Below are 11560 nucleotides of genomic sequence, written 5' to 3'. Positions count from 1 at the left end.
CGAGGGTTTTCTCACGAAATCTCAGAGGATTCACAGACAAAACATTGTGAACTGGTGAATTTCATCAGAAGCACGAGGTTGTTCGGAGAGGAGACAATAAAGTGAGGGAACTTAAGTACCCGTTGTATCCCATTGGACCTCCTGAAGGCTTAGGTGCGTCAGTAGACAGCCACTCCACCTACCTTTCACAGAGTTTACTATTTTTAGCCTACTATATAGTCACAGCATTATTTAACAATCTGCAACCTCATTCCGAACTATACGAGCTGGCTTATACATTTAAGAAAAGAAGAAGTTCCAACATATTAGAAAACTTTTGAAGCTATGGACCAAGCTTTCAGGAACACATTGAGTGGACCAACGTTATTTTAAAGTGAAATTCTAAAAGTTTTTTTTTTATAGATAAACTTTGACTAAAACCCCTCGACGAAATCCTCTTAAAACTCTTCAAAACTCATAACTATCATAAAATCAGCGGCTAGGTCATTCTTCGGCTGCACTCGCCTAAACTGTAACCATCTCAGCCATTAATGCGTGTGTTTAGTAATTCATAAGCCTTAAGAGCTGCAGTCAAATGCGCGAAAGTGCGAAGCAATTTCCAGCACTCAACGGCAAACGCTATGTTTCAATTTTATGAATATTACTCAAAATGAGCTTCTAATGCTTCCCGTGCCTTTATGCCTTTATGCCCGGCTTTTAACTGCACTCGCGATTCACGGCAAAGAAGTAGCAAATGTAAATGTGCGCGCACTGTGCTTCTAGCCGATTCATGCAACATTTAGCAAATTGCTGCGCCGCCGATCTGCTGCACTGGCGCATACCTAATTGCAGCAACAAAGTCAGCAAATTATGAGCGACTTTTAAAAGCTTCAGCAGCGAGTGAAAGTCGAGTAAGTAATAAGGAAATGGCGAGCAGTAAAATCACGAGAGTAACGGCCAAGGAAGGAAGTGAGGCAGACTTGAAGACATGCTACGTGAAAACGACGGCGCAGCGGCTGTGAAGGGGCAGGTTATGTGGTGGTAGGCAAACTTAGACGCGTGCTAGCAAATAATAGCAAAAAACTAATTGGGTTAACTTGCTAAGTTGGCGCGCTTATCGGCAAGGAGAATTGCTTAAAAGCGCGCTACTTTGAGGTTAAATTATTTTCAATTTTTATTTTTCGAAAAGTCTCCGTCCACTCAAATGCACTTGCAATCTTATTATGCGCACACATGCAACCATTTGTTGTTGCGCGCACCGCAGCAGTTGTACGCTTAAAGTTGGCTTCGTGTTGCCTAAGTAGGCGCAAATCGAAAAATTCCGCTTGTTTTGCATATTTCAACATTTCACCCACTCTACGGGCGTGCCGGGTGCCTGGTTGCCACTATCGTCCTGCCGCCGTCAATTATTGTGATTTTCTTTGCCATTAGCCTTTCGCAACACTCAGGTGCATATGTTGCCTGTGGCACGTGGCATGTGATGAAAAGTCACTTGCGTGTCAACGTCACGGCTCGCCGTTATCGGCTTTGAGTTAGTTGTCGCCGCTGTCGCTGCTGGCGTTGGCCATTGAAATTAGCATTTCAGTTAGTGAGCTGCTAAAAGGCGTCCATTACTTGTGCCACTTTTCAACGGCCGCAAAACAAATAATATGCAGGCTACTTACGGTTATATGTACATATGTATACAGGTCCGCGCAAATGCCGTGCATGCCTCTCAGCTTTTAGCTTTCGAATGCCGCATGTGCGTATGTACATAGCAGAATTTAGATAGTATATACTTATATATAGGGCTTTTTGCACAATTTCACACACCCATCAACACATATCCTTCATAATTTATGACCCATTTGTGTCGTCATATTTCATAAATTAACCAAATGACCAAATTACTGCATGCAATTAAAAAGAAAGCACGCGGAAAATTACTTTGGCTGAGGGCCCTGATGAGTATGTGGTGTTAGAGTTACTTGCACTCAAGTGGTTGAGAAAACTTTAGACTTTCCCAGTCGTAGGAGAAGTTTATAGTTTATTTTTCATCGAGATCGTTTAATTTTCTGCATGTCCTAGAGTTTTATAACAAACTGAACTTATGGAACACTAAATAAAGGGTTTTTCAACAAGAGCGCTACAAAAAGGTTTGTGAATTGTCAATGAAATTCTTTATTCCGGTGAAAGTAAATTGTATGGAACTCGATTTCTTTTGCTTCAATTCCACTTTCAATATTCGTACGAAGTTCATCAAACGTCACTGACTTGTTGGCATAGACCATAGACTTGACAGCCCCACAGAAAATAGTCTAATAGCGTCAAATCGCACGCCTCGGTCGCCAATTGACAAGGCCATTTCGTAAAATAATACGTTCACCAAACTTGGTTCTCAGTAAATCGATTGTGACATTTGCTGTCTGGCTTGTGGCACCATCCGTTTTTAACCACATATTGTCCAAGTCCATATCATCAAATTCGAGCCAATTCGGATTGCTGCTGACCAATAATGCATAGTTTGCTTATTGACGAAGCCTTTCAGCAAGAAATGAGCCTCATCGCTGAAGATGAATTTTCGATGAAAATCCGGATCATATTCAAGTTGTTTCTCAGTCCAATTCACGAACATACGACGATTGTGGTGGTCAAGCGGCTTAAGTTGTTGCTTCAATTTGATCTTGCAAGGATGTTGGCCAAGGTCTTTTCGCAAAATTCGCCACAATGACGTGACAGAGATGCTCAACGCTTGAGAACGACGCGTGTGAGACTGATTTAGGTCTTCCTCAATTAATGTACCATAAATTGGATCTTCTTAGAGTTGGCCTCAACCGACTCCGAATTTCGTCAGTAAATTTGAATAATTTCTACATTTTGTTGGATGGTATATCTTTCCATAATGAAATGGCAAACTGAAGAGAAATGTCTAAAATATTGTGTAGTTTGCTGTCCTTATTGGTCTTTTGTAGCATCGTTTTTAAAAAAGCCTTTACTGCATAAGTTGCGACTAGAAATCATCTCTTAAAAGGAAGCACAAAATACAATACTTCAAGCTGTCTCCGAACTGATTTCGTTAAATTTCAGGAATGCCTCGGCTCTTTGTGAAGCTCTTCTCACAACGGCCGTATTCAGTTTCATCGATGGATTTTTCTACTGAAATCTTTACTTACTCAAAAGCTCAAAACATTCATTATATAATCTAAATCTAGCACGCTCTGCTTTAGTAGTTTCTAATTAGTCAAAATTGTGTAGTCATAAGCTAATCTCTTCATTCGGCTACTTTCATTTATTTAAACTCTACAGGTTTCACATTTTTTCGGTCACAGTTATCTAGGCATACAAAATTTTACAATATTAATCATTTTCATGTACAAGAAAATACAAAATTTTCTAATATAAATCGTAAAAGTATAAAAAAAAAGAAATCTATTTACATCAAATAGGAAATAAATAAAAAATTCCAGTGGTCCAACAAAATTAACTGTGTTTATTAGCTTGTAATTGTCAAAACAACAATAAAAACATATCTACAGAATGTCTGTGCTGCAATTCTTGAAACGTTCCGTAAATCTCAATCAGCCTACACTGAAGCTGCTGGGTGCGCGTCACAAAGTTTATTACAGGACAAACAAAGAGGACAAGAAGAGTATTCGCGACTACGATGACGGCTACTACTACCGCAATGGGGAAGAGCAATATGCACAAACGCTACGCAATCGGCAGGCCGAGGTCTTGCGCTTCGATGATATTTACTACAAACTGAGCCGCAACAGACGCAAGTTCAATCAAACCCATATCGACTTTCCGAACTGCACCTGTGCTGAGGACTTGAAGGAGTATGAAAAAGCGAAAGGAAAACAGCCGCTACCAGAAACCGCTAGCCCTGTCAAGGACCCCTATCGGCTCTACAGTATGTGAAAATAGAAGACGAATGACTGTCGCGTTGGAGTAGAATGGTTGATATTGCCGTAGGGCGCGCTCTATCTAGCACAAAAGCGTGATTAGACCTAAGTGTCTATTAAATAATAAAGTTAGATTTGATTGAAGAAAAAATTTAAAAAGTTTATATGCAAATTTACTATTAATTTTCATACCATAAGCACTTTTAATGAAACTTACTTATAATAATATAAAAATCCTGAATAAATGTAATAAATGAAAATGGTTTTTCATTTTCTACTTTCTGGTCCTGGAATTCGTAAAGGATTTGTATATACGAATAAGTCTGACATGAAAAGCGGCCGCAAAGTAAAGCTCCGTTGATCTTAGGGCTACGGTATAGTTTGAGCTCTTCCCACTCGAGATGTTTAGGCAAGTTTCCATTCCGATTCTAATACGGAGAGGGATAATCGAGCAAATAGCTTCACCAGTCTTTTGACGTTTCTTTTTCTAGATAATCTGCTGATACTTATAATGATACTGCAAAATTTTTGCCTCAAATATGAAGACTTGCTTTACTGCCGCAATGATTGAGACTCGAACATCCCTGGAATTTGACATTATGCCACCAGTGGAGTAATATACAAGCCACAAGCTGCTCATAGGTCCGCGTTAGCGGTCGACGACTCTCGGCAAGAAATAGTCGACCGGCTAGTATTCGAAATTGAAAACCTATTTGACATTTTTTTAGACAAGTACTGTTTAAGTTTAAATGAGTAACTCATAACTAATCATTAGGGAAGCTTCCTCAAGTTCTAATACCACTAAATTAAAATTTTAGTCTTATGATTGCAGCCCCTTAAGTAATTAACCTTTCCAAGCTGCACCGTCAGAAAACAAATTTTTGAAAATATTACATCTTTCAGCAACCTTTGAAAAAATGGCTTTCTTCAACTCATTTGTAAAAATCTCAAAAAGAAAATATCAAAAAAATCTGTACTTTAAAGCTTAATTTCACTTTATCCTAAATTTAAGGCAAAAAAAAATTAAAACTTTATACGAACTACTAAATTCTAAATTCTCTAATTAATTTGACATATACGTAAGGCCTTTCCATTTCGTGCAACAAGTATACGCTATGCTAAGTTTAAAGTCGCTCGCTTTGGCGCTGACGTCACCGAAAATGTCACTCGTCTGCGCGCAACGCCTCACTTCCACCGATGCACCTGAGTTAGTACTGGGCTGCCGTCCACCGCCTCCCAAGAAATCAGATAAACATCCAGCGCGCGAACATTGCAAATTCATTGAGCCGCGCTGCGCTGAAGAGAAAATGCAGCATGTCACATGTAAAAAGCGGGAGTTCCCACCACACTTCAACTTCGATGAATGCTGTCCGCCCTGCAGGGATGTTTTACCGCGTTTCGACGATCTCTACTATCAGCCGTCGGACAAGGAAAAACGTAAATACCAGCAAACCTGGTCCGAGTGCCCGCGCCTGTTTATTGTACCACGGAAAATCTGCTGCTACGAACATTTCGATGTGCCGAAAATGGAGAAACGAGAGTTCAAACGCGATGAAGATCAGTTCAATAACTACCACGTCAAAACGTGTAGGAATAATTCACAATCACGTTGCGCCAAAATTACATGGCCCGGTTGCCGCATGGGCAGATGGCCTCCCAAATGTTTTGTCATTAAACACAGCAGCGGCTGCTTGAAGATATGCACACCCTACCCGAGCTATTCGGAGTGCAAACGTCCGAAACCGAAGTCCTTGCCACCGGTCGAATGCGCTTGCCTAAAGGCTGGACCGTGCATCCACAATTGATTGTCTCAAAGGTGGACGCACTGTCCTTTATTGATTTGTATAGTGGACAGTAATTGATATTGAAGCTTCTTTGTGAGGGAAGCGTCACTAAGCAATGGACTTGAACATTCAAGCAACTAAGTGCAATCAGTCTTGTATCTTCTTCAATGGAAAGAAATCAGCATTGAAGCTGTGCGGGACTGAAAGCCTTGTTTTGCTTTCGAATGTGGTTCAAAAGTGGGTCTCTTTTCAGTGATTTCGGCTACTAAAAGCTGTGATATTGTAAAAATTGGACTTGATGATTAAATAAATTTCTCGTAATTGGTAACTCCGATTTTTTTATTTACATTCGTTATGTGCGCTATTTGTTGATGAAATTCCCCTCCCGTCATCGTTAGGTTGCTTTGGTAGGTACAGATTGAGACGATTCCCTATTTGCGGTGGTCGGCTCTGAGCGTACTGCCTCATAAGGGTGTCAACCCTCGCCTTGGCCTCGTTACTGAGACAAAATTGGAATCATGAAAGGAGACTACCTTTCGGAGAAGTGGATAACGGTTCTAAGTGGGGACCCTTTAAGCGTGGAAAATAAAGCAGAACAAAACCAAGAAGGATGTGAGTGGAAGTAGGTCGGATTCAATCTCGAAAATTAGTAACTCGGGCGGGCGGTCCTTGCTAAGGAAGAGTGAATAGTATGAAGAGGAACCTCTGCTAAGATCATAGGGAGTTCCGATACGCCGGATAGTGCCAAAGGTAGCTCAAACAACGACAGTGATTCGTTCGGGCGGTCCATGCTTAGAAAAACCGCCTTTTAGTGAAAGTAATGTAAGCAGACGTGTTTTCCCTGAAAGAGGTGGTATGGTATTCGGAGTTGGCCGAAACCTCCCGACAGATAGTGAAAGTAAGGCAGTAGAGGAACCTTTGCTAAGCTCGTGGGGCAGGTGCCAAGAGTAGTCGGATCGTCGCTGAACAGCTAAACTGAAGAATGGTGGACCCATACTCTCAAGAAGTACCAGTATACGAGCCAGTTCAGCTCAACTGCAAACACATACTTGCTCCACGGCTAGAATGTATAAATGTTATCTCAGTAGCAAAATTTTTAAACTCTTTTCAATAATATTTCAAAAACAAAAATTTTAATTCAATTCGAAAATCTAAAGTTTATTACAGTTTCCCCCTCAAAATACACAGAAAAACAAATAAAAAAGCTCAAAATTATATTTTTGAAACCACGAAATTCCAAATTCCAACGCTACTCTAATTTTCGACAAGAATCTCTTACAAAAACAACGGCTATATAAAATTTGCACAAGTTTTGGAAACGTAGAAAAATGACGCTATTTCGTGCATTTGGCAATCAGCTCTTGCAAGGCCTGAAAACGCCAGCCTTCAGCGGGTGTCTGCCACGTACAATGGCCAGTCAAAAAAAGCACCCAGGCTATCGTGCACAGTGTGCTTCTGACGATCCAAAGTGTAGCGAGAAGAAGCTCAAGGAAAAGAAAGACAGCGACGAATGCGATAAAAAGAAGGAGCGGAAGCGTACTTCCATGTGGTTAAACCCAGAGTGTTGTCTGGACGTATGCCCAGATGTCTTGCCGCGTTTCGACGATCTCTACTATAAGGCCTCCGACAAAGCCAAACGCAAGTACACGCGCACATGGAACGAATGTCCAGATCTGAAAATAGCACCGCGAAAGATTTGCTGTTTTGATAACATATCATTGCCACCATTAGAAAAACGCAAAAGACGTCGTGGTGATCGAGAAAGCGCATGTCCCGTTCCGACGGCTGAGCAAAAAGCCAGCTGCTCGATAAAACAGAACAAGCGCTGTATTAAAATTCGTCTACCCGGCTGCGGCGCTGTACGTGAACCACCGAAATGTTTCGTCATCAAACAATCAGTGAAATGCCGTAAGATTTGCACACCATATCCGGCATATTCGGAATGCTCACGACCTAAACCGAAGCCACGTCCGCCAATCGAATGTAATTGCCTGGTCGTGGGTCCACTCTGCAGCCTACATTAGTCGCAATTATGAGCAAAACAGTCGCGTTGTTGCCGAGGTGTAGGGCCGTGTTTAGTGAAAATGAGTAGATATGGAAATCATTCAACTGGTACATAGCATAATATCATTCAAAGTTTCAGCTTTCAGTTTCGTGCTTGAAGCTGGTCATGATATTGAAAGCTGAAATTTTTGAGAAAACTTATTTAGCTGGAAACAAGCGAAAGCTCGTATAAAAAATATTGTTGAAAATAAGACTAGCCACTCCTAGCAATTCTTAGAACATAGCCAATTCAACTTATTTCGAAAATCAAATTTTATGTTGAAATTAAAAACTCCAAAATTGAAACAAAAAAATTCTAAATTTAATAAAAGCTGAAAGTAACACAAAACAATAATCTAAAAGCTTGTTTTTCTAAAAGAATGTTCTATACAGATTTCGAAAACATTATTACCTTTTAAGAGATTTTTTCTCTCATCGTTTTCTGTATCAATTTTAAGGGCAAGACAGAGTGCTTGATGATCCACAGCTCTCTTCTGATAGAATTTACGGAAAACCGACATAAATGCTACAGGGAAAGTAATAGGACTGATTTTCTTTCGCCGCGACTGTACTTCGGGGCGTGGGAGCATCGAGTGGATTCGGTGGAGGGCGTTACTAGCTAACGAACGAGTGGCTCTTCAGTTGTCACCTGGAGAGTCAGGACAAACATTTTCGCTCGACGTGTTTCTGTGAGTGGTGCAAGCCGAAAATGCAGCATCCGTCAGAGCAGAGGTACGCGATTAAATTCTGTGTGAAACTCGGTAAATATGGCTTACCCAGATGTTGCTTTAGCAAGAAATGGTGTGTTTCAGTGGCACCAGGCCTTTTTGGAGGGTCGGGAAGAGGTCGCTGATAAAGACCGGAAGAATGAGCAAATCCAAAGGAAAAACGTCCACCATAAATTTGTTCCTCCTGGACAAACCGTCAATGCTAAGTTTTACGTGGAAGTCCTCAAGAGACTCAAACGAAGGGTTATTCAGGTCCGACAAGACATCACATCCGATTGGAAGTTGCACCACGACAACGCCCGGCTCACACCGCCTTTTTAGTGAACAGCTACCCAACCAAGACCGGCATCCCAACGCTTCCGCAGCCGCCCTACAGCTCAGATGTGGCCTCGCGGGATTTTTTTGTTTCCTTGCCTGGAAAGGCCGATGAGAGACAAGCATTTTGAGGCGACAGAGCGGAACCAAGCAACATGCACCTCGTCTCTCAAGGTTATTCCGGAGAATGTCTTCCGTGACGCCTTTAACGCTTAGAAATCGTGCTGGCAGCGCTGCATCGACACAGAAGGAATCTATTTTGAAAGCTTTTAAAGATATGAAACGATTGGTTCAATACATTTTTTTAAATCGACCCAGCCCTATTCTTTCCGGACAAATCCTGTAAGGGTTCTGTTCTATTCTGTAACTCGATTCGAAAAAAAGTTACTCGTGTTCAGATTTCGAGGAATTGTACCTGGATTTATTCTCCCAGAATACAGCTACTGTAATTACCATAAGATCACTACCAGAATTGATAAAATATGGTATATTTTCGGGTAGGAAAAGGCTTATTTCAGCTCAAGCTGAGTAGGCGCTGATTTCGCCTTTCTGACACCACTTAAGCACAACTTATGTTGATACTCCTGTAGCTGGCTGACATATTCAGTCGAAAACTACAAAGAGAGCGGCAATTTAGACGCTCGAAATAGAAGTCTTCCATATATTTGAAGAAAAAAAGCTCGACATATTTGGAACACGAAATGAATTTTGACAGCTCGGCCTTCAAAGGCGGTGCAGATCACTATAAACGTACAGTAAATAGATAATTTCACTTAAAATTTGTACGAAAACAATGAGCCATACATACATACTTACGGTTTTCGGAAACAACAAATTCTGAAGAAAAGCGAAAGATACTTGCAACACAGCAGACGTGAAGTAAAGAGTTCTTGCTAATGCCGAGCGTGTAAATAAGCTTCTATGTACCTACATATGTAAGCAGCAGCGTAAACACACACCTCTGCGCCTTAAAAGTACCTAAGTACACACGCACATCTTGCCATGCATCTGTCTGCACCTAGTGCAACTGACAGCCAGCCTGTCTGCTGCTGAAGTGTCTGCCACACAAAGTGTTGAAATGCAAGCAGGCACAAGAGCAACAACAAACGGCCAGAGGAGTCGGTGTGCAGCGTGGGGGAATTGCTGCTGTCGAGTGATGCGTTTGGAGGCATATATTCGTATGTATATATAAGTATGTATGTGTGTGTGTACTTGAAAGTTTTGCTGCATGCGTGTGCAAGCAAAGTCTTGCATGTTGCCTTCAACAGCGGCGGCTGGCAATTTTTGTATAATTTCGGCAACAACCAAAAACAACAACTACAACAGCACGCATTGCTTTGCAGCAGGAAAACAACAAAAAAGTGAGAAAAATTGTATTTCGACGCATTTGGCATTTCATTTGAAATACAACATACAACAACAACTCAAGTGTTTTGTCAGCAACATTTCAAACAAAGCGACGACACATCACAGCACACAGCAAGGCGGCCGAAAACTAGTGAAAAGTGTCCAAATAACTGAAAAAAGTAAATAAGCGAAGTCCGAAAACCAACTTGAAGTTCCCCTTTTCCGCCGCTTTTCGGTGAATATGTTAAATGCGTCGTTGTTTGGGGTCAAAAAGACAAAGCGAGTGGAAAATAGGCCGCTCACACCGAGTAACAAATAACCAACAAATTCAGAAAAATTATAAAAACTACAAAAAAGACAGCCGAAAAGCCTGCTGCATACGTCACACCATGCCACCCTGTCTCCGCTGCATAACAAGTACAACCACACACACACATATACATATTATTCATAGCAAGCAAATGTGCTACGCAGTCAAATGCTTCACAGTCGCTAACTGCATGACAGTTGTTGTTGTTGTCGCACCATTGTTGTTGTCAACGCGGCCAACACAATTTTTCGCCTTGGCCTTTGTTTTTTCACTTGAAATTGTAGATACTTTTCGTTAACTCATTACTAGACACACACTTAATCATAAAGCTGCAAGAAAACGCGTCTTATTGTTATTATTGTTGCTTTTTATGTCGGTTTTTTTGCTGTTGCCGCTGTTGTTGTAGTTGGTAATGCCAGTTAAACTGACAACAAATTTCGTTTTGTAATGAATTGCGTTGGCCGCACTCAACACTACTCACTCACAAACAAACAAACACACACACAAACAAACAGATTCATCTACATTTACCCACCATCACTTAAACCCCTTCTTCAACCATGTAGCCACGCTGGTCACTCAAGTATGTTGTTAAAGTAATTTGTTGCTGCCACCAACAGCACCAAGTTGCTATTAATATGTGCCCGTTGTTGTTGTTACTGTTATTATAACAAACGTTTCTGTTGCAAAGATGTCTTCAAAATTTGACTCCATAAAGATACTATGTGTTTCCGAAAAACGCTGTTTTATAAGCAATCCAACAACGCATAGCCGAGTCTGTGTGCATGTGTGTGTTTGTCATCTTGAAAACTGTTGAATTTCTCACTTCTCATTTCGCTGGAGCGCTACGGCACATATGTACATGTGCCTAAATAGCATCTACCTCTTCTTTTTGTCGGCCCCAATTCATTCAACGTGTGGCATCAAGTGTTTCCAAGTGCCGAAGTGGTGCGCCGCCAGCTTGTTTGTAGTTATACGCAGTGTCAATTTGTATATATCATGAATTTATTTGCTTTTGCCCACATAGATGTATTGCCTCAAAAAATATTAGAGAATTTTGAAAATACATACTTGATTTTACTAACTTGCCATCGATTGGAGGCTCTACTTGGACCAGTTAGTTGTTAGAGAAAAGCAGTAGCTTAGGCTGCGAAAGAAAGTAGCTCGAAG

General features: G+C 41.1%; 3 protein-coding genes across 3 annotated transcripts; all 3 read left to right on the top strand.

Annotated features, from left to right (window-relative positions):
* The first annotated feature begins 3362 nt into the window (after positions 1 to 3362).
* Positions 3363 to 4084, top strand: LOC120772653. Its single transcript, XM_040101380.1, has one exon. It carries the CDS (start codon positions 3496 to 3498, stop codon positions 3877 to 3879), a length of 384 nt encoding a protein of 127 aa, XP_039957314.1. The 5' UTR covers positions 3363 to 3495; the 3' UTR covers positions 3880 to 4084.
* A 733-nt stretch (positions 4085 to 4817) lies between these two features.
* On the top strand, positions 4818 to 5955 carry LOC120772652. Its single transcript, XM_040101379.1, has one exon. The coding sequence runs from the start codon at positions 4979 to 4981 to the stop codon at positions 5666 to 5668; it is 690 nt and encodes a 229-aa protein (XP_039957313.1). The 5' UTR covers positions 4818 to 4978; the 3' UTR covers positions 5669 to 5955.
* Positions 5956 to 6763: 808 nt separating this feature from the next.
* LOC120772651 lies at positions 6764 to 8004 on the top strand. Its single transcript, XM_040101377.1, has one exon. The coding sequence runs from the start codon at positions 6976 to 6978 to the stop codon at positions 7669 to 7671; it is 696 nt and encodes a 231-aa protein (XP_039957311.1). The 5' UTR covers positions 6764 to 6975; the 3' UTR covers positions 7672 to 8004.
* Positions 8005 to 11560: the final 3556 nt, after the last annotated feature.

The sequence above is a fragment of the Bactrocera tryoni genome, chromosome 3 (assembly GCF_016617805.1).
Source record: "Bactrocera tryoni isolate S06 chromosome 3, CSIRO_BtryS06_freeze2, whole genome shotgun sequence".
NCBI lineage: Eukaryota > Metazoa > Arthropoda > Insecta > Diptera > Tephritidae > Bactrocera > Bactrocera tryoni.
This window is presented reverse-complemented; position numbering and strand designations above follow the sequence as displayed.